At 45.7% G+C, this 22,943-nt stretch overlaps 1 protein-coding gene across 1 annotated transcript; it reads left to right on the top strand.

The window, feature by feature from the left end:
- The first annotated feature begins 760 nt into the window (after window positions 1-760).
- On the top strand, window positions 761-16,359 carry LOC146863623 (vomeronasal type-2 receptor 26-like). Its single transcript, XM_085636642.1, has 2 exons — window positions 761-878; window positions 15,476-16,359. The coding sequence occupies exon 2, from the start codon at window positions 15,478-15,480 to the stop codon at window positions 16,357-16,359; it is 882 nt and encodes a 293-aa protein (XP_085492768.1). The 5' UTR covers window positions 761-878; window positions 15,476-15,477.
- The last annotated feature ends 6,584 nt before the right edge of the window (window positions 16,360-22,943 follow it).

Genomic DNA, 22,943 nt, shown 5'->3' with positions numbered 1-22,943 from the left:
GCAGCAAATTGTGCACTAGCGCAGGGGAGAGCAAAGGGATCTGTCATATAGTTGCAGATATGACGCATCCCTGTGCTTCGGAATTAACACAGCGCGGTGCAGCCAAATGGCTTGCAGCACCGTGCTACGTTCATTCCTTGTACATGAAGCTCTTAGATACCATTGATTGCTCACTGCAAATCCTATGGTTGACTCTAAGGTCGAATCAATTTTCATTCTTTGTCAAATTACTCTTCCAATGAAAGTTTCCTTTACTCTTAGAACAACCATCAGCATTGAGCCCTAGTAGAAACCTGATGGGTTCCCAACTAATTGTTCAGTGAATAACTTAGCATCTAGGTCTTTGAACACTACTGCTTTTCAAAAACCAATGCTGCAAAAAATTAAATTAATGCAGAGCTGTGTTAAGCATGGGTTTCTTCCAAAAAAGTATCCTTTTAAAAAAGCATTTACTTTTGTGTCCGTTATTCTCATGTAACCTACTTTACGTTTAGTGTTAGCTCATCTGTGTGAAAGGAACCTCCGGCCTCATTAACACCCACCAAAGAGCTTGTTCTTGAACCTAGATGCACCGCTGCTGTCTTAGGTGCTGAATATATCCTGTTAGAGCCACACTGTGAGCTGATGAATGAAGCAAATATCTCTTTGATCAGTGGGTGAATGTGTTTCCCTTCTTGTTCTATTGCAGTGATTTGGTTTATACATCACACTCTTTCTTAAAGGTGTTTCTTGTCCTTCTCTTGTTTTGTTACAGATCCCCCGCTCAGTCTGCACTGAGAGTTGCCTTCCAGGGTACCGTAAAGCTCCTATAGAAGGGAGGCCCATCTGTTGCTTTGACTGTGTGCCCTGTGCAGAAGGGGAGTTTTCAAATAGCACAGGTGAAAGAAGCAATTAAAATGAATATTACTGACTGTGTTATGTCTCATTACTGCAATAGTACAGATGGTATATTATGCTGAAGGGTGTAAGACAAATATACCATAAGTAGCAAATCTGGTAGAAATATTGAATATCACTGTCATCTTCTAAGGCACACCCTTCGCTTTAGCGGCAGAAAACTGCCGCTAAAGCGGCGATAATGGGCTTTTGATAATATGCCCTTGAGAATTCTTATAGAAGCTCATGTTCTGGTGTCAACCTGGGCTTCTATTGGAATTCTCCAGGGCATATTATCAAGCCCATTATCGCCGCTTTAGCGGCAGTTTTCTGCTGCTAAAGCGGCGATAATTTTAACGCCGTGCTTGATAATATGCCCCTAAGAGACCTTGGGATCTATTTACCAACTTCTCATGCAACGCAGTGCGGCATCCAAAAATACTGTATGCGTTGCGTGAGATGAAGACAGCGGGAGCGGGCCATAGCAAGAGAGTTTTCCTCGGAATCGTAATTAGGAAATTGCCATTCCTCATGTATGACATCTTTATTTGGAGAAAGAGGAAGGCGGGCCTCACTTGATGAAAGTTCATGGGCAGAAGGAGTGGATGAATACATTTGTGGCGATGATGGTTTCAGTCCAGGGCTTTTCTTTCACCTGCAGAGAATTCCTCTCGCGTATGTTGGTCTACTCAAGCTCCTGGCGTCTCTCCCTTTCCCTCTCTTAAATAAGGATTAACCGGAGAGAAATGTCGCTACGATGCGATATTGCTGAAAAGAAGGGGAAGTGTAAGCTGTAAAAGGATTTCAAATGAAGCTTTGAAAGGAAATCACGCAGTTGGAAAACCGTTGCTTTTCTAAGACGGTCTGTGAATGCTCCAGGGATTACTCTCCCCTGCAGCGCCGGTCATGCACAGTGGGCTGCAGGTTGCAAATTCATGGGGGAGAGATGCAGTGGAAGTCGCATTGTGGAACGGAATAAAGGTTGGAAAAGTAAAAACTGAGATAGGCTGCTACTTTGTGGTAAGTCACCTGAAGGTATTTGGCAATTATTTTCCACTGCTGGTAGCAAGTCGAGTACAGCAGGGACTGTTTGGGCTTGTTTGTCTTCCTGCCTGCCAACCACCACAGGACCACAGCATCCAGAACTCCTAGCGCGGACGTGCTACAAAAGGCAAGGCGGCCCGTCCACGCCGGTAGGAGGCCAGAGAAGGCTGGGCTGGACCCACACCCTCTTTACACCCGCAGCCATTGAGGTACCGTTGATTTCATCTATTGCTTCACATCACAGATGGCGAAAGCAAAGGGAATGAAAGAGAAGTTGGGAGGAGGGGTCGGCGCCACTTTGGACTCTTTTCTAGTAAGAGCAGACAGCGTCCTCTCGCATGAGATCGAGCTGACCGAAAGGCGTCTCTCTATGGAGCCATGCCCTATCACACAGGGCGCGCTCTCAGGCCTTGTAAATGACATTTTTCCAGACACACAATCAATACAAATGCCATTGCCCCTGAATACTCTAGTCTTTACACAAGACCAACATGGGCCGTTGCTCTCTAACTCGAATACAGGGACCACGCCAAGAAGAGGTACAGGGCGCTCCCCCTTGAATTGCTCAATAATGGATTCTTCACCTATTCCACCAGCTAAGCGGACCAGAGCAGGGGGAGTTGTTAGTGGAAAAAAAGCAAAAAAATCTAAAACCACTCGTGTGCCCAAAACTAAAACTGTCCAAACAAAAGTGCAGATTACAAATTCCAAAATACTGGCAGCTCCAGTGCCACTCAACACACCATCGCTTCAGGCACTGCAGCCAGACTCTTTCTGGACAGAAGTCTCTACAAGGCAAACGATATAATGGCTCCTATCCTAACCAAATTGTCTTTAATTGAAACTCAGCTGGGGGAATTGGAAGCGCAGAACTGTTTACTACTTGCCCGCATGCCCACGTTGAATGTTGCTCCTACAATAGTACCTAGGAATACTGAATTATCACCGTCAATAGAAGCACGAGGGCCGCCTCCATTTTCAATAATGGCATTGACATCGTCTATACTCCCTGGAGGCTCTTCCAATCTTGTAGCAGAGCCCTTAATCCCCCTCCCTAATACGAATGTAACAAGAGTTACTCAGCTTGGCCAAGGGCTAACTGAAGGGGACCTAGCTCGCCAGCAATTACTACCTAGGACGGAAGCTGTCGTGTCTTCGCTGTACCAAATGACGACAGACACGATAGATTCCTTTCAAGCTCTTTATTCATAACCTTCCCTAAGCGTGGTCCTACTCTCACTGCCCTCACTCTGCCCCTGCTCCGCCCCTTCCTGCCAGGCAGTCCTCCTCTTCCTCCTCCCACTACGCTCCACCCTCACAACCACTAGACCACCTCATATCTCTACATCTCCCCTTTTGTTAGCAAACGAAATGAGTCACTAAAGAGTTACATTTCTTCAATTAGCCGCTTGGGCTGGCGGATTGTCTGTCGTGGTCTAAGTGATCGTCCTTCAAGCGCTACAGTGGCGCTGGCACCGGGTTCCTGGCCCGGGTGGCTGTCGTCTTCACCTCGTGCTTCCGACTGTCGAACTCTTAGTGGTGTCATTCGCGACTCGAGCGCCTCTTGCAGAGCTGGACTGCACTTCTGAAAGTGAGACACATTTCGGGTGACGCGCCTGTTGTCCGACTCCGCTGTCAGCATGGTGCCTTTCTGTCGAATGACTGTCAGAGGTTCCGCTCTGAATTTGCTATCCGTCTTCTTGCATTGCTCCTGCTTGACTACCACGCAATCACCTTCGTGGAACGAGAGAGAGCGAGCTCGTCTTCTGCCATCCGCATACGTCTTCATGCTTTCTTTGCGAGCTTTGTCGGTGGCTTCCACTTCCCGATGGACGCGGCTGGGGGATATTGGTCGTAGCGCTCCCTCCCAGGTGGGTATCCGTGTCTTGACCGGGCGCCCCAGCATGAGTGTTGCTGGACATTTGCCTGTGGTGGCGTGCGGCGTCGTCCGGTACGCTCGGAGTACATCGTTGAGTGCCGCCTGTGGGTCTTTCTTGTCAAGAGCGGCTTGCTGGAATGTCTTTTTGAGGGTGGCCATGAACCTCTCAGCTGTGCCATTGGCCTGCGGCCATAGTGGTGTTATCCGTCGGTGTCGCACATTCATTAGTGCCATGAAGTCACTGAATTCCCGGCCGTTGAAAGGAGGACCGTTGTCCGTTTTCACCTCTGTGGGTATTCCCCAGGCTGCAAAGACTTCATCCAGGATAGTGAGTGTGGCAGCCGCGTTGGTGGATGTCACAAACCGGGCGATGGGGAATCTCGAGTATTCATCTATTATTACCAACACATACTTGCCCGACGGCATAGGGCCATAGAAATCCATTGCTAGTTCTTGCCACACTCCTGGCGGTAGGGGCGTCATCTGGAGTGGGGCTGGCGGGTCCCCTTGCCTTACCACTTGGCACTGCAGACAGTCTTTCAGAGTGTGCTCTACCATTTTGTCCAGGAAGGGGAACCAGACGCGTTCACGAAGGGCCCTTTTCAGTGCGACCACTCCTCGATGGCTTTCGTGTGCCAAGTTGACGACTCCTTGCCTCAGGTGCTGGGGGATGACAATTCGGTTATCCCTTAATAGCAGGCCGTCCGTTGTGACAGATAGTTCCTCACACACTGTCGTGTCTTCGCTGTACCAAATGACGACAGACACGATAGATTCCTTTCAAGCTCTTTATTCATAACCTTCCCTAAGCGTGGTCCTACTCTCACTGCCCTTACTCTGCCCCTGCTCCGCCCCTTCCTGCCAGGCAGTCCTCCTCTTCCTCCTCCCACTACGCTCCACCCTCACAACCACTAGACCACCTCATATCTCTACATCTCCCCTTTTGTTAGCAAACGAAATGAGTCACTAAAGAGTTACATTTCTTCAATTAGCCGCTTGGGCTGGCGGATTGTCTGTCGTGGTCTAAGTGATCGTCCTTCAAGCGCTACAGTGGCGCTGGCACCGGGTTCCTGGCCCAGGTGGCTGTCGTCTTCACCTCGTGCTTCCGACTGTCGAACTCTTAGTGGTGTCATTCGCGACTCGAGCGCCTCTTGCAGAGCTGGACTGCACTTCTGAAAGTGAGACACATTTCGGGTGACGCGCCTGTTGTCCGACTCCGCTGTCAGCATGGTGCCTTTCTGTCGAATGACTGTCAGAGGTTCCGCTCTGAATTTGCTATCCGTCTTCTTGCATTGCTCCTGCTTGACTACCACGCAATCACCTTCGTGGAACGAGAGAGAGCGAGCTCGTCTTCTGCCATCCGCATACGTCTTCATGCTTTCTTTGCGAGCTTTGTCGGTGGCTTCCACTTCCCGATAGACGCGGCTGGGGGATATTGGTCGTAGCGCTCCCTCCCAGGTGTGTATCCGTGTCTTGACCGGGCGCCCTAGCATGAGTGTTGCTGGACATTTGCCTGTGGTGGCGTGCGGCGTCGTCCGGTACGCTCGGAGTACATCGTTGAGTGCCGCCTGTGGGTCTTTCTTGTCAAGAGCGGCTTGCTGGAATGTCTTTTTGAGGGTGGCCATGAACCTCTCAGCTGTGCCATTGGCCTGCGGCCATAGTGGTGTTATCCGTCGGTGTCGCACATTCATTAGTGCCATGAAGTCACTGAATTCCCGGCCGTTGAAAGGAGGACCGTTGTCCGTTTTCACCTCTGTGGGTATTCCCCAGGCTGCAAAGACTTCATCCAGGATAGTGAGTGTGGCAGCCGCGTTGGTGGATGTCACAAACCGGGCGATGGGGAATCTCGAGTATTCATCTATTATTACCAACACATACTTGCCCGACGGCATAGGGCCATAGAAATCCATTGCTAGTTCTTGCCACACTCCTGGCGGTAGGGGCGTCATCTGGAGTGGGGCTGGCGGGTCCCCTTGCCTTACCACTTGGCACTGCAGACAGTCTTTCAGAGTGTGCTCTACCATTTTCTCCAGGAAGGGGAACCAGACGCGTTCACGAAGGGCCCTTTTCGTTGCGACCACTCCTCGATGGCTTTCGTGTGCCAAGTTGACGACTCCTTGCCTCAGGTGCTGGGGGATGACAATTCGGTTATCCCTTAATAGCAGGCCGTCCGTTGTGACAGATAGTTCCTCACACACGTTCCGGAACGCTTGCCACTCCTGACACATTGTTGGGTCACCGCTTTCATCCTCCGAGTCTTCGTGCCGCCACCGGTTTGTTCGAACTCTGCGAATCACCTGTTGCAGCATTGTATCTTGCAGGGTGGCATCCTGGATGGCTTCTAGGGGGACTGCTGGTGGCCGCGCCTGATCCACTACAAAGTGGATGTATTCGTCTGCAATGGAAGGTGTGGGACGCTGGGAGTCCTCAGGGTGACGCGACATATAGTCGGCTGGGTTGGCTGCCTTCCCCGGTTTGTGCACGATGGTGAACGTGTATTCCTGCAGACGGAGTCCCCATCGTTCAATGCGGGGTGGCATTTTGGACCGTGGATTGCCATAGATGGTGATGAGTGCTTGGTGGTCTGTCACCATGGTGAAGTGTTTGCCGTAGATAAACACGTGGAAGTGTTCGCACGCCCACACTACCGCGAGGCTTTCCTTTTCAGGTTGAGAGTAGGCCTTCTCTGTGTCTGAAAGGCTCCGGCTGGCGTGGGCCACAATGTGGCGTTGGTCCGTGTCTTTATCATATTGGGCCAGGATGGCACCTAGCCCGACGGGGCTTGCATCCACGGTAATTTCGGTCTTGCGGTCTGGGCTGAAGTATGCCAGGCTCTCCACCGAGCCCACGGCCCGTTTTATTTCCTGAAATGCTCGCTCGCACTCTGACGTCCACTCAAACACTTGTCCCTGTTTGGTCAGTATTCGAAGGGGGTGGCTGAGTGTGGCGTAGTCTTTAATGTATCTTGAGCAGTAGCTCGCCATGCCCAGGAAGGACCGTACGTCACTGACGTCTTGTGGACTCTTGGTGTTGTTCAGAGTGCTCACCTTGTCAGGGTCTGGCTTCATCCCGGCTCCAGAGAAGATGTGGCCAAAGAATTTCAGTTGCGACTGGTGAAACTCACACTTCTCTCTGTTGAGCGTGAGGTTTGCTTCTAGGAGGGCATGGCAGACCCTGTCCAGAGCCGTGTCGTGGTCCTGGATGTTCGCCCCGTAGACTAAAATGTCATCGCTGTAGTTCAGCGTGTTAGGGATGTGATGGATTGTTTGCCTGATAGCTTCTTGAAATATCTCTGCGGCTGATGAGATGCCAAAATTCAGTCTCTTATATCTGAACAGCCCTAGGTGCGTTGCAAACGTTGTGATATATCGGGAGCTTTCGTGGAGTTCCAACTGGTGGTAGCCTTTGTTGAGGTCCAGTTTAGAAAACACCCGCGCCCCATTTAGGGCAGCTATCATGTCACTTAAGTGGGGTCCTGGATGACGCTCCCTCTCGATGGCGGTGTTGGGCACCCGCATGTCCACACAGAGTCGGACTTTCCCTGGTGTTCCTTTCTTCGGTACGACCACTACCGGAGATACCCACGGCGTGGCGCCTTCTGTCCGTTCGATGATGTCGGCCTTCAGCAGATCTTGTAGCTCGTCTTCCACTGCTTGCTGGAGGTGGAAAGGTACTTTCCGTGGATGCTGGGCAACTGGGCGGACCTGATCATTTATGTGGAGGCGAATCTGGCCTCTGTTCATTTTGCCGAGCCCGGAGAACAGCTTCGGGAATTTGTGGATGGTGTCGTTGTCACTGCTGACACGGTAGAGTATCTCTACCAGTTTTAACCGTTCAGCTGTTGGCAGGCTGAGGAGACAGTCTGCTTCCGGCCCCTCGATGACATGTATCACGGCTGGGATAGATGTTGTTTGGTGCCTCAGTGTCGTCGAGAACTTCCCAAGACATGGGAGCGGTTTCCTGGACATCCAGGTGTAGACGCGGACATGTGCTGGGTTGAGCCGAGGCCGAGGGTTCATCTTCTTATACTCTGTCACGGGGATGTAGTTGAGGGATGCCCCACTGTCCATCACAAACTTTGTGGGATGCGTGCCTACACTGATGTCCAGTCGGGGGTATTTCTTCAGTTGGTCTGGATCGGCAATCATGTTTGCATATTCCACGGAATATTCTTGTTCGCTTGATGGTGACTCAGAGTCTCTAGACGGTGATCTTCTCGACCACCGTGAGGATCGTGACTCCCTGCTAGACTGGGAGGATTTGGATGATGACTTCCGACGGTCATGTACTGCTTGTGCATGATGTTGGCGCGTCTCGCCTCTTGGCAACCTTGTTGTATCTTTGTCTTTCTCACGGCGGTACTCCCCGCACATGGTCTCAAAATGATTGTTTCGGCCACACTTGTGGCACCGCTGCCCCAGGGCGGGGCATGCTCCGATGTGTGGGAAGTCGTACCCACATCTGTAGCACCTTCGCACTGGCGTCTTCTTCCCATGATCCTGGCGCCTGCTCCTCCTCCCCGAGTCTGGCCGTCGATGTCCAGGGCGGCGGTGTCTCGACGGCGGTCGGGCGTGCCGCTCTCGCTCTCTCGATCTCCTGCGGGGGCGTTCGGTGCGTACTTGACAGACCAGTTCCTTGCGTTCCATACGTCCTGCCTCCATTGTCTTGGCTTGTTCCTCTGTCTGATCGTGTAGTCTCGTGAGTTCTTCTATTTCATCTAAGGTGTGGTTCTTCTTCAGTAATTTCCTGCGAAGGGACTCTGACTGACAGCCGTCAATCACACGCAGCCGTATTGCATCATCCGTCGAGAATGCTTCGAAGTTGCAGTGGCGCGCCAATCGCCGTAGTCGCGTTATATACGAGCCCATGACCTCATCTTTCTCCTGTCGCGCTCTCTGAAACACGTACCGTTCGTAGTCCACATTCTTCTTATGCAAAAACTTCTTATCCAGGGCTTCTCGCACTTTAGCATACGTTCCCGCGTCTGCGGCGGGGAGTTCTTTTATCATCTTGCTGATGTCCTTCCCCACGAGATTTCGAAGTGCGATCAGTTGGTCTTCATCCCCTATCACCTTTGAGCCTTTGATATAGTCCTCAAAATCTTCTATCCATTCTTCCCAGCGAGGGCCCATGCTACTTCCGACCACGAGCACCAGGGGCTCTGGAGGGCGCAGATGCGACAGTCCCACGACGATCGGCTTCGCTTCTTGGCGGGCCGGGGATCCTGGTTGCGACATCGTGTTTCACGTGACGTTAACTCTGCTTCAGCACGGTAGATGCTCTGTTATGTCTTTATTTTATTGTTATTTTCTGAGTTATCTGTCCCTTTTATGCTTGTGGGCTTTGTTTTGCTCGTGTTTGTTTAATTCTGGTGACGCCTGACTTCAAAATGGCTGCTCGGGTCTATTTTGCATGGGGCGTCTCGTACTCCGCCTGACTTCAAGATGGCCGCCGGGCTGATAACGTGCATGGGCTTCACACGTGCTGTCGTGCCTTCATTTCATTCATTCCCGGTCCGCGCACTGCTCAGGCGGCCTCCTCCCGTCTTCCGTCTCACTCGGGGCTTCACAACAGGCGGGTGAGTGAGAGAGTCCTCACGCTGGGCTCTAACCTTAGGACGCGCGTGTCAGCGTCGTCGCTTTTCTTCCTGCCCTTCGAGCGCCGGCCCTTTTCCGATGCAGGGTGTGTTCCGCGTTCTCTCTCCTCACGCTGCTGGGCTCTCCTCACGCTCAGAGTGTGTCCCGCAGGTGGCGATGCTTCCGACGGCTTCCCCGCGTCCAGTCCTTCGGCAGTCTTGTCTGCGCGTTAGTGTTCTGGGAGAGCATTTAGCTCCATCCCACCCTCGTCGCCAGCTGTCGTGTCTTCGCTGTACCAAATGACGACAGACACGATAGATTCCTTTCAAGCTCTTTATTCATAACCTTCCCTAAGCGTGGTCCTACTCTCACTGCCCTCACTCTGCCCCTGCTCCGCCCCTTCCTGCCAGGCAGTCCTCCTCTTCCTCCTCCCACTACGCTCCACCCTCACAACCACTAGACCACCTCATATCTCTACAGAAGCTAGAGGAGTTATGCATCAGACAGGGCTACCTGAGAACTTCACTGGAATACTGAAGCACCAGCCACAACAAACTCTCCATCTCCCCCCTGCCGCTGCATCACTGGCCCTGGTTTTGGCAAATGTCCCTCCCCTTCGAGAAAATCAAAGCGAAACCACAAGCCAATTAATGGACAAAGGTCTTCATTGGTTAATAAGTAATGTCCATATGACCGAGGGGGGGAGGCGGCAACTGGCTAATGAAGTTATTATGGCCAGGAGAGTGGGATGGGTGGGGGGTTCAAGAAAATCGTTTGGTGGCGATTGCGTGGTATTTAATTTTGACAAGGCGTACACAAGTGCCTCTCTTTTAGCTAACTCCCATAGCCTTTCTCAAGGGAATTCCCAAATAATACCTTTAGCCCTGGAATTCTTTTATAATGGCCAGGGTGTAACCATGGGAGGGGAATACAGGGGCAGACAACTGAAAACGCCCTTTGGTACGAATGAGGGACCCCTTTTAATACCTGGGATTAGGCTATATAATAGATTTGCACCACTGTTGAACTTGGAGGAATGTGACTGACTACCTACATCACCACCCAAACTACTTAGTGGGGCAACTACTGCGGCCTTGTAGAGGTTACCCCATTGGGGATTCCACTGATTCCACGATCCTCCGAGGCTGTAGTGGCATCCGAGAAGGCCACTACAGCTGCAAACCTAGCACCCAGGGTTCAGGAACACGAGCACCCTTACCAACCTGTACGACTGATATTAAGGAAACCAGACCTAATATGATATCGTGGAACGTGGCAGGTTTAGCTTCCAAAATAGCCAATTCCGAATGGACAAATAAGTGGCAATCTATGGAGGTAGCATTTTTTCAAGAGACTTGCGCTATAGAACCAATTTTCTTCTCTGGTTTTCGCACCTTCCATTCCCCAGCTGTTCCGTCAGTCTCTGGAAGGGCGAAGGGGGGTTTACTTACTCTATTCTCAAATACTTTACCACTTCAAATAAAAGAAATTTGTTCTAGGCTTACTCACTTTCAGATTTTTGAGTTGGGTAGTAGGAAACAGGGCATCTGGACAATTGTTAATTTTTACAATAATGAGTTTGGGAGGAACTCAAGGCAAGTGGCAGACGCATTAGCATTAGAGATTGAGAAATTGTACCATGGCAAAAATGGGGGTAGTGCAAATCTTGTATGGGTGGGGGATTTTAATGCTCATCTTTGTAAGTTTAATAGCACTAGGGTATGCGGAGTAGAAGACTCCTACAATAACCTCTTTTCACACTTCACACATAATGAGTATGGTGAGGTTTTGAATAGTTTGTTATATAAGTGGAACTTGTCCTTAATAAATGTATCAGAAGAGGGAGGGCAAGGGCCCACTTTTAGAAGGGGTACCCTAGAGTCTATTTTAGACCATATTTTAGCCTCGGCACATTTACATGGGAAAGTTGTCCATACGAGTACCCGATTCTCTTATAGTGATCACGCCATGTTATCTATTTACCTAAGTATCTTATCTGAAGCTAAAGAGTACAATAAGGTTGTAGAAGGTGTAAATTTGTCTAGAAAAAATGGTTATCAGCTGAAGTGGTCACAAGCACAAAGATTAAATTTAGACCCTGAAATTATAGCTCAAATAAAGGAGGAAACATTAGCCTGTCTGGAAGAGAATTCATCACCTGATTTCTTGGTCAGCCAGTTTATTGCTCTTTTGAAAAAGTAAAACAAGCACTTACACGGGTTAAGTCCGCTAATGCTACCGTCAAAATGGGGTGGTTTGTTACAGCCTGCACAACAGCAAAAAAAGCCCTTGTTAAAGCTCTAAACACGCATCCTAGAGATTGCTCTGTAATCTGTGCGCTACGCAAAGATTATAAATTAGCGAGGAGGGCAAGGGAAAAAGATCTTAGGGCACAGGCATGGGCAGATCTTGAGGAAGCAGGTATGTCAGGCAGTAGTAAAGATTTCTGGAAATCGTGAATGCCCCACATTTTAAAGACATCAATGACCCTACATTAGACGTGCAAGTAGAGGAAGAGGCATGGGTGAGGCACTATGAAGTAATATTTGGTTTAGCAACCTGTCCAACTTCACTGTTATCCTCCCCAGAGATTTTACTACAGGGAGGGTTAACTTTCTCTGTATTAGAGATAAGAAAGGCGTTGGAAGCCTGCAACCCAGGTAAGGCGCCTGTGCCAGATGGAGTTCCAATTGACCACTTTCAACCGAATTATAATATGTGGGTGCCTTTACTTACAAACATTTTTAATAGCATCCAGATAGTAGGCCCGCCTCTCTCTTGGAAAAAGAGTCTAATTGTGCCCATTTTTAAAAAAGGTGACAGGGGATCCCCAAAGAACTATCGTCCCATATCCCTCCTTGACACTACTGCCAAACTTATGGGACGGGTACTCTTGGCCAGATTGGAGGACTGGGCCAAATCGCACAATATTTTTATGAAGGCGCAATACGGGTTTCGGAGAGGAATGGGGACGGTTGATCAGTGTTTAAACCTCTCCCTAACTATAGGGAAATACACTAAGGCAACAGCCGGAAAACTGCACATGGCCTTCATGGATCTAACCTCGGCCTTTGACTGTGTGTCACACCCGAGGTTGTGGTCCATGATGGAGGGCATGGGTATCGATCCACTAATAGTTGGTTTCATACGCCAGTTGTACGCCAATGCCACTGCCTGTGTAAGGTTTGACAGGAAGGGGGAGTGCACTCGCCTCTTTAAAGTCGAAAAGGGAGTAAGACAGGGTTGTGTTCTTGCCCCATTCCTTTTTTCAATCTATACGAACGGGGTAGAGTCCGCCCTGTCTGCTCTACCGGTGGATGTGCCTAAATTTGATTGGATCCCCCTTCCGATTTTGGCGTATGCAAACGACGCGGTATTGATGGCCAGATCGGGCTTAGCCCTACAAACGCTAATCACAGCCTACTCCGCCTTTATGGCCTCTCTTGACCTAAAGGTAAATTAATCTAAATCATTTATAATCGTATCTGGAGCCGCAAGAGGTGAGAAACATCCTCATTTCCAGTTGGCAGGCAAGAAAATTGAGACCGTCAACTCCTTTTCATACCTTGGAGTGCTTTTTGATTAAGACCACTCATGGTCTAATTTAGTGGCAGCAAGAGCCCAGGGCATGCAAAGGAGTGTTAACGCTGTCAAATGATTTGCTACGAAGTTGGGAGGCAGCCCACTGGATGCAATTAAGAATATATATTCAGCTAAAACAAAGTCCGCTACACTATATGGGGCCGGAGTGTGGGGTATGGCTAATGTTGCACCGCTACAACAAATAGAAGACTCCTTTTTTAAAAACCGTGTGCCCTTACCGCAATCAGCCCCAAATCATATTTTACACTGTGAATTGGGGCTTCCTTATTTAAGCGACAACATAAGACTGGCTCCAGTCTTGTTGTGGCTATCAGTATGGCGGAGGTCTACAGTGGATTTGACACAAACAATTATCAAGGACTGTTGCAAATTAGATTATTATAAAAGAATTGGATTGTTAAATTATGTAGAGGTCCATCTAAAAGCGTTAGGGATGGGAGAATTATTTCAGAACCCTGAGTCCTACAAAAGGGTTTCAAAGGAAAGAATAACTGATTTATTCATTAAGAGATCAAAGTATGCCCGAAGAGAAAAGAAACGTATTCATCATTCCTCCATTCTTTATGATGTGGTACCACCAAGATCGGGGAAAGGTTTTCAGTATTTATCACGCATAAATAATGCGCAACACAGATTTATCCTTTTGCGTTTCCACATGAACATGATCCCACTATTCCTGGGATACCCCCATAATAAATATAAATTAGCAGACCTCTTACCCTGTTCCTGTAACAACTACGCAGTACAGTCAGATCTACATATTGTATTATTTTGCAAGACCTATACAGAGGAAAGGAAAACATTCATACTCCCAATCCTGAGGTACCACAATTGTAGGCAGTGCCGGGTGGCCATGTACTTTTAAAAAACTCTACCGGATCCATTTGTAGGCTGTTCTGTTGCCTCATTTTTGTGGGCTTGTCTTAGGAAGAGGAAAAAGGTGGGACGACATTTTAGTAGCATCAACTAATTAATTAATTTTAAATTCTGAACAGCTTTTTTCATAAACGTTTTTAATATGAATTTACCCGGATCACTGTAACTGTTTAATTCTTATTTTAAATGTGTATATATGTGTATATATTGTGTTGGAATTTTTAGATAACTTGTGCTTTTATGATCCATTTTAAAGAGATCTCATAAAGCTGTGTGACTGACTGACATTTTTATTTTTTCATTAGTAATTCCTAGTGGGTCACATATCAACCTACTTCATGAATATTAATGAGGTAGTTCAGAGTTGCGACCCATTAGAAATGATAGCCTTCAGAGGGATGTTGGTCTCCTGAGGTCAGCAGACCTCTATATTCATAATTACTTTTAAATGAAACAACCTTTAAAAAAATATATACATATATATAATGTTTTCCTTAAAGGAAAATGGGATGCGTTCCAAAAGAAAACAATAAATGTTTACCCTTCATTTTTTTGAAGTAGGCAGTGGTCCAGGGGACCACTTCCTCCTTTTAAAAAATCATTTTTTTAACATTCTCAAAGGGGAAGCGGTCCACTGTGGACTCCTTCCTATTTTAAGGAGGTGGTAAAATATAAATGTACTCTGACTGGAAGACGGTTGCAAGACATTAATACATACCACTGAGAGTCTGTATCATTATTAGCTCCTTCTCAATACTTGATTGCAAACCTAAATTATGACTCTGTAGAATTACAGTTTGGTGTTTGTACATAAAAATGCATTTTACAGCCGCAAACGGTCTGATTCTATGTATTGGGCAGTTTGCTACCTCAAAAGTGCTTCATACATCTGGCCCCAAGTTTTTTACTGAACATTTTGTTGGGTAGTTTCATTGTAAACAAAAAGACCGTAGATGACTATAGATGGAGAATAACATTCACTCAATAGCATGCATGAAATAAGAGGGGCACATTCTGACTTGCAGCTTTAAATGATTTATCGCTATCGCACAACAACACATTGTTAAACATTTGCACATCGGATTGCGCCTGAAACTGGATTGTCTAGACTGAACACCAGATTGAATACATTGAGGATTTCAAAAGGAAATTGTAATAATTTATTGTGCTGTGATAGTGATATGTTATCTACAGCAAATGGAAGAGGATTTGGCCTTATGGCTAAAGAGGTCGACCTCGAAGCTGGGGAATCGGGTTTGAGTTTTAGCAGTGACGCTCAACATCCTGTGATTCTAGACAAATCACTTAATCTCCCCTGCCTAGCAAAAAAGGAATGTGTCCATCTGTAACGCAACTGGTGCTCATGTAAAGTGCTCTGATACCTTTGGGTGAAGTTCATATTATATATAACTGCGGAAAAAATAAATCATTAACTGTATAACGTATTGATCCTATAGTATCTTTATAGTCCAAGAGCAGCTATACCTGTTTCAGGGGAAAACGTTTGGAATATTTCTTATCAAATGTCAGGTTCCGTTCCATGTGTGCTTTCTTATGTTGATCAACTACTTACAATATTTATACCTTTAACTTTATTTTCTTCTTATGTTTTACATTTTAGACATGGAAAATTGCTTAAAATGCCCAGAGGACCAGTGGCCCAATGACAGAAAGGATGGTTGTATCCAGAAAGCCATTGTTTATCTCTCTTATGGTGATTTTCTAGGAGGACTGTTGGCATCTGTATCTGTTGTACTATCCATGTCCACAGCTTGTGTGTTGGGAATCTTTCTCAGATATCGAGACACCCCAATAGTGAAGGCCAATAACAAGGATCTCAGCTACGCTCTCCTTGTATCTCTGCTGCTGGCCTTCCTCACCTGTCTTCTATTCATTGGACGTCCTGCAAGATTGACATGCTTGATCCAACAAGCTGCATTTGGGATTATTTTCACTGTTGCTGTGTCTTGTGTATTAGTGAAAACCATCACTGTTGTGATTGCCTTCAATGCCATCAAGCCAGGTAGCAGGTTAAGCAGATGGCTGGGATCTCAGGTGTCAGCTTCTATGGTCCTCCTGTGCACACTGGGGGCAGTAGTAATTTGTCTCACGTGGCTGCTCACTTATCCTCCTTACCCAGCCACTGACACTCAGTCTGAAACTGGAAAGGTGATCCTACAGTGTGACAACGGTTCTGTCACTGCTTTCTATGGGATGCTTGCTTACATGGGTCTGCTGGCCTTTGCCAGCTTTACCGTGGCCTTCCTAGTCAGGAACCTTCCTGATAGATTCAATGAGGCCAAGCTCATCACATTCAGCATGCTGGTGTTCTGCAGTGTCTGGGTGTCCTTCCTTCCAGCCTACCTTAGCACCAAGGGTAGATACATGGTGGCCGTGGAGATCTTTGCCATCTTGGCTTCCAGCGCTGGGCTTCTGGGCTGCATATTCATTCCCAAGTGTTACATCATTCTGTTCAGACCAGATATCAACAAAAGATGCATTTAGAAGTCAGAAGTAATTTATAAACACAATATCAAATGTATAACCTGATCATCATGGGATGTGGAGAAGAGCTTATGATTTTCCATCTTTTTCTATTAGAAAATCTATTACTGTTTCTATGGAATCATTCACTCATATATTTAAAAGTTATCAATAAAAGTATGTTACAAGGGTTGACAAGTAATTATGCACCAAGAAAATAAATGACCTTGCTAACCTGTTGTTCGTCTGTGACTTCCACATTTGCTAACTACAATCCTTTCCTGTACAGGTATCACTTTTACAATTTCTTTTAAACATTTATTATCTGTGATTTTCATTTATTTCTGTTTCTAGAATATATGATATTTTCCCAGGTATAGCTCACCTGTCTAAATGTAGCATTAACTCTATTGTATAAATCATTCCAAGAGATGATGGTTCCGTGCAAATGGCTTACCAATCATCGGAGAGAAGAAATAAAAGAAGCAAATAGCAAATAGACTGGAATTCTGTGTAACTAAATGTTGTAACGGAAGAATGGTCCAGATTCTGATGATATCTTCAAGTAGTTTATCAGGCGAGGTACATGTAGAAACAAGGTGATGAAGTAATGAACTAAGACGTAAGAAGAAGGGTACAAATGTACAAAGAACAAACCCCAACAGGAGCAGCCTCCTTGCTTCTCAGCCCTACTCTCAACTGACATTCATGCACGCATACAACACTCTATGACATCATACACTCATACTAACATTCTACACACATCCACTGGCTGAGCAGCAAGGTGGAAGCAGATACCACACTTCTTCCCCCTTTAATGAAAACACAAAAATTGAAAATGCAAGGAATAAGCATACTAACGACATTACAGGGAAGAAGCAAGCAGTCAGAATGTCAATAAACATAAGTAACTCAATGAGAACATATTTCAAATATTATGATCGAGGATTCTGCAATAAAACAATGGAATTAATATGTAGACTAACGATGAAAACATAAACACTAAACAAGGAAGAAAAGGACAATGCATACCTCGACAAAGAATAACAGGAATATCCAAATAACCCACACCCATCTTCCCCCTTTAATAGAACGACAAAGAAGTCATGTGTAGGAAGAGCAAAAGAAGAAGAAAAGTAGGAAATGTCAACAAGCTAAGGAGATACTAACAAAGTACAGAAGGACAACATTAGCGTAGCAATAGAGACGAAACACACATAACAAAAAAGGAATTGACGCTCCAAATCACCACCAAACATACTAGCTGGACATACCAGAAGGAAGATGGCAAGATGAAACAGCAAAAGAAAAACAGACAATGCAGGTCAAAGACAAGAAAAACACTCTCAAAATGTATAAGAGATGTGTAAGGAAAACTCATTTTGAATTAGAAAATACATGTGAAAATAGTAAAAAAGTAAAGTGATACAATGTAAAATCAACGTACAGGTACCATGTAAGATGAAAATACAGAGTGTCATAGATCCCAAGAACAAAAATATGTAGATAAGATACAAGAATTAAGAAACATAACATAGGCTATTACAACACAATTACATACATAATATATGCCTTAAAGGAAGGCACTGTAAGGTAATGCAACATAAAGTAATGTAAACCTCTAATGTATGTTAGAAACATTGTGAGTGATGAATCACAAACAGGAGGAGTAGGTGACCTGACAAGTCACGAAACATGGCAAGGTAACATACCATACTGGATAACCGTGTTGGTGACCTGACAAGTCACGAAACATGGCATGGTAACATACCATACTGGATAACCGTGTTGGTGACCTGACAAGTCACGTAACATAAGAGCTAAATCACTCGAAGATCTCAATAAGAAATTTCATAAGGAATTTTTAAAACAAACAACGTTGCAACAATACTATAATAGGAACAATGAAGATTCCCCTAAAAGAATTGAGAAGGAAGGACTGTAAGATTAAATACACAGCAAGTAGGCTATTAAAACAGATGCTTAAGGCAATATAAATTCTGGCACTATAAAGTACTGTAACGAAATGTCAAATAAGCACTAACAATAGCTGACAAATGTCAGCGTAAAATGTGAGAACACAAGAAATGCATGTTGGCAAAATGGCTCATAACAGAAATTATATGCAATTTAAACTTTAAACAAGGTTCCAATAAAATAATAAGATAAAACAAATAAAGTGGTCACTGTAGTCATTGTAGAGTGCAGCTGAGGCATTATACAGAATGGAACAGAACCTTGCGTTGTGTAATGAACAACGGATTTGGAAGGACATGCACCACTCATGATGTATACTGCAATTAACATGCTAATACGTGGACTTTTCATTTTCCAATAAAGGTGCAGTGGTGCTAGATGACCGCTAGATGGCACTGTTCAATTATGTCTAATAATCCAAGGACCAATGCCGGTGCCAAGACTTGAAAGAATGAGGAAGTCAAGAAGTAAAGTATTCTTGGAACGATGGAGGCACGTTGAAACCAAAAGAAGGCAGAAACAAACAGACCACGAATTCAACGACATTCCAGCTACATCTGAAGAGAGGATCCTGGTTGGAAAAACATGTGGTTGGCAAAGAGACAGGAATGCAGTGTAAAACATTGTAGCAGAGCTTGTGGATTACAGCAAAAGCAAGATGGAGGCACGTCGACGTGAGAAATGCCTGGTGGCTCCCAGCGCGAACATACACCACAGCTGTACAGACACGGAGGAAAGGAGGAACGTCATAAAAGCAAATGAGGAGGCACCGCAAGAGCTAAGAGCAAAGGTAAGGCTGCACGCGCTCTGTGTCAAAATTCAAATAACTGCAACGGTTCAACTGCCGTGGTGCAGACACACCGAGTGCCAATGCGCAGCTAACAACATAACTTAGAAGAAAAAAAAAATATTAACTCACAGTCACTGCCAGTAGACTTCAGATAGACACATCATTCACCAAGGTCGCAACTCTCACAGCTGTAGGCGTCAGAGAACAATCGCGACACAGGAGGGTTGGCAAAAGTATAATGCTCAACCCCAGCAGGATATCAGGCTGGCTGTGAAAAACTGGGAATCACGGAGAGATATGTTGCACTCTTGGTAGATGGTACACGCAGGAACAGTAGATCTTCTCCCCTGACAGCGGTCACAGGGAAATGTAGAAGGTGAAAGAACTCCTTCAAAATTACTCCTCTTCCAAGGTTTCCAGAAACACTCACTGTCCAAAGGTGGCTGGGCAAGGAGGCAGGCAGGACAGCAGCAGAGACAGGCTGACAGGCAGGCAGTAACTAGGCACTCTGGAATTGTAGGCAAATGCCGCAGGGAACAGTAGAGTTGTAAGCAGCTGGAGCAGGTAGACAGAAACGCTTATTTCGACAAGGCACTCACAAGGTGGCAGAACAGTGTTCCAAGGCAGCAGTAAAGGCAGTAGTGACAGGTTCCATGAGCGTAAATAAGAGGAACACCCTCAGGCAGGTTACATTAATCAGATACCAAGCAGAGTTGAAGCAGAGACTGGCATGTAGGTGTTATGGGCGACCGATGTAAGGTCACTGTTGGGGTTCGTAGGGTGCCAGAAAGCTTCAAAGTTAGCAGGGTGCCAGAAGGTTTTAAAGTTCATATGTAGTTACAAGATGCTCGTACCTTAGATTGCTTTAAACTTCAGTAGTCCTTTAGGAACACATGTAGGTTCTTCAGATCGTCGCCAGTGTTATAACGGAAGATTGGTCCGGATTCTGATGGTATCTTCAAGTAGTTTATTAGGCGAGGTACATGTAGAAACAAGGTGATGAAGTAATGAACTAAGGCGTAAGAAGAAGGGTACAAATGTACAAAGAATGAACCCCAACAGGAGCAGCTTCCTTGCTGCTCAGCCCTACTCTCAACTGACATTCGTGGAGAAGTGTGGCTCAATGATTAGAGCGGCAGACCCTGATGCAGAGGTCTAGCCCAGGACCAGAGTTCAATTCCCCGCCTCGGCGGGTCTTGGGCTCAAAAATTCCACGGACCTGATATTTCTCGTCTCGGTGCCTATTCCAATCATGGAGTCCCACTCTGCAACTCTGGGCAATAGCTTGCTTAATCTCCACAACGGCCCCCACAATGCTAAGGATGCCTGGCCTCCACCTTGGGGGTGCCCAGCAGTGGACGCCTCACAGGGAAAGCCAGGATGGGTTCCACAACGGTATTTGTACAAGCGCCTTGAGACCCTTGTGGGTGAGTAGTGCGCTATAGAAGTATCAAATTTACATTTACATTACATTTACATGCACGCATGCAACACTCTATGACATCATACACTCATACTAACATTCTACACACATCCACTGGCTGAGCAGCAAGGTGGAAGCAGATACCACACTAAAACTCCTTGGTGATATATGCATATAGTTTTTATTTCTTAAATAAATTTGTGGCGTGTTACAGACACCACAGTAGTCAACGCAACCCTACAAAAACATCTTATGAGCCCTTACTAGAATCTTATGCAAAGCACTCTGAAAGTCCAAGTCTTGACCCTAATTTCACAGGCCAACTCAAGGGTAGGGTTTTGTCCTTATAGCAAGTTTTCTTTTTAAAAATAATTTTTATTGAAGCTTTCAGGCAAAGCGTAAGCATATTGTAGACAAACCAGTACATACTCAAAATTTCCAGGATATTGTGTCTTGCAAATAGCATCTGAAATTACAGTAGGGGTTAAAAGGTTGTGGCATTTTATAACTCCAGATCTGTTTGCTTCACACTTTTCTTTAGGAGAATAAAATGAATTAAAGGCATTCCCAAAACAGGTAGAGATTTTAAACTTACAAATAACCAACATATTGGATCAGTGTGCCCCCAAGAAAGAAAACAAACTAAATAGGAAATCACCATCTAAAAAAAGGTACACTCTAGAACATAGATTGTTAAAAAGGAAATGCAAATCGATGGAACATAAATGGAGAAAACCCAAACAGAACAGTGACAGGCTAATCTACAAAGAGGAGCTAAAGAAGTATCACAAAGCCCTTAAACATACTAAGAAATCATACTTTTTAAAGAGAATTGAAAATAATACTAAGTCAACAAAATAGCTGTTCAAAATAGTGAACAAACTTTGTAAGCCGGCTGGAATTTCCCAAGCATTGACTCCCTCGGAAGATAACTGTGAGAAAGTTGGTACCTTTTACTTTTATAAAGTTTCCCAAATTTACTCTACATTTAAAATTCAACCAACACTGGAGGATATTAACTGGGAACCTTTGGAACTTCACTCTGAAGTACCCTCTCACTTAGGAAACTTTGTCCCTGTTAAGAAAGAGCAAGTAGCGAAGGCAATTACAGAGGTAAAATCTGGATCATTGCTGGATCCATGCCCACATTTTATCTTCTCGTGGTTCACACCAATTATATGCCCCTACTTAACGCAATTTTTCAATCAATCATTAGATGCTGCTGTGCTTTCCGACTCATGGAAAGAAGCTATTGTATTCCCACTGGCAAAAGAACAGGTTTAGCTCTAACCTTGCACACTACTTACCAATTTCCCAACTTTCTTACCTGCCAAAGGTTGATTAACAAACAATTAATTGACTATTTAGAGACAAATTATCTCTTAGATACTTCACAGGCGGCTCTAGGGCAATGAATAGTACGGAGGCTACTTTACTCGCAGGGTTGGATATTATTAGATTACTGGTGGCTCATGGTAAAGCAGCCGCCCTGATCCTTTTGGACTTTTCGGCAGCTTTTGGTACTGTATCTCATAGCCTCCTGGTGAACATTGTACTTGAAAAGGGACCACACTCCAAAACACTTCAATTGTTTAGCTCATTTTTACATAATAGACCTCAAAGAGTACAAATGGGTACCTGTTCTTCCAACCCAAAAACAATCAAGAGTGTAGTCCCGCAGGGAGACTCATTGAGTCCAACTCTGTTCAATGCTTATGTCTCTCCATTGGCCATGATCGGTAAGAAATGGGTTTTTAGCATTTGTTCCTATGCAGACAACACGCAGCTGCGGAAAGCTATAGAAGAAAGATGTGAGGACACTAGAAATTATTTGATACATTTTCTCTGAGAAACTGCAAATTGATTGACAGATCACTGATGCTCAATGCAGAGAATTCTGAGATACTAATTTTTGGAGGAGCACACCTAGTCTGAGATGCATCCTGGTGGCCCCAGTTGCTAGTCATTGTTCCAGAGCCCAAACGGGCTGTAATGAATTTGGGAATCTTGGTAGACAATGCACTAGCCATGCAAGACCAAGGTAGAGTACTGTGTGGTAAATGCCTTGCCATGTTAAAACCACTAAGAAGTCTTTTCATATGGATTCCACTGAACTGGAGAAAAAAACATTACTCAAACCTTATTAACTAGCAGCCTGGACTATGGGAATGCGCTATATGTTGGTATGGCTGACTACCTATTCTCTCGACTGCAGGTAACCCATATGCAGCAGAAAAGCTGGTTTGTAACAAAAATAAGTACAGATTGGCATCAGAGTGTTTGGAGGGGCTTCATTGGCTGCCTATGTGTCAAAGGGCCTAGTTCAATCTAATGTGCTATGCGCCTAGAGCATTATACAAGCTTGGCCCCAAACTTTTGTAGGACAAAAATGAATTTTATGTTCGTTCAGGAGAG

The sequence above is a fragment of the Triturus cristatus genome, chromosome 2_1 (genome assembly GCF_964204655.1).
Source record: "Triturus cristatus chromosome 2_1, aTriCri1.1, whole genome shotgun sequence".
NCBI classification, from domain to species: Eukaryota; Metazoa; Chordata; class Amphibia; order Caudata; family Salamandridae; genus Triturus; species Triturus cristatus.
The sequence above is the reverse complement of the archived record's forward strand: the minus strand, read 5'-3'. Positions and strand labels throughout refer to the sequence as shown.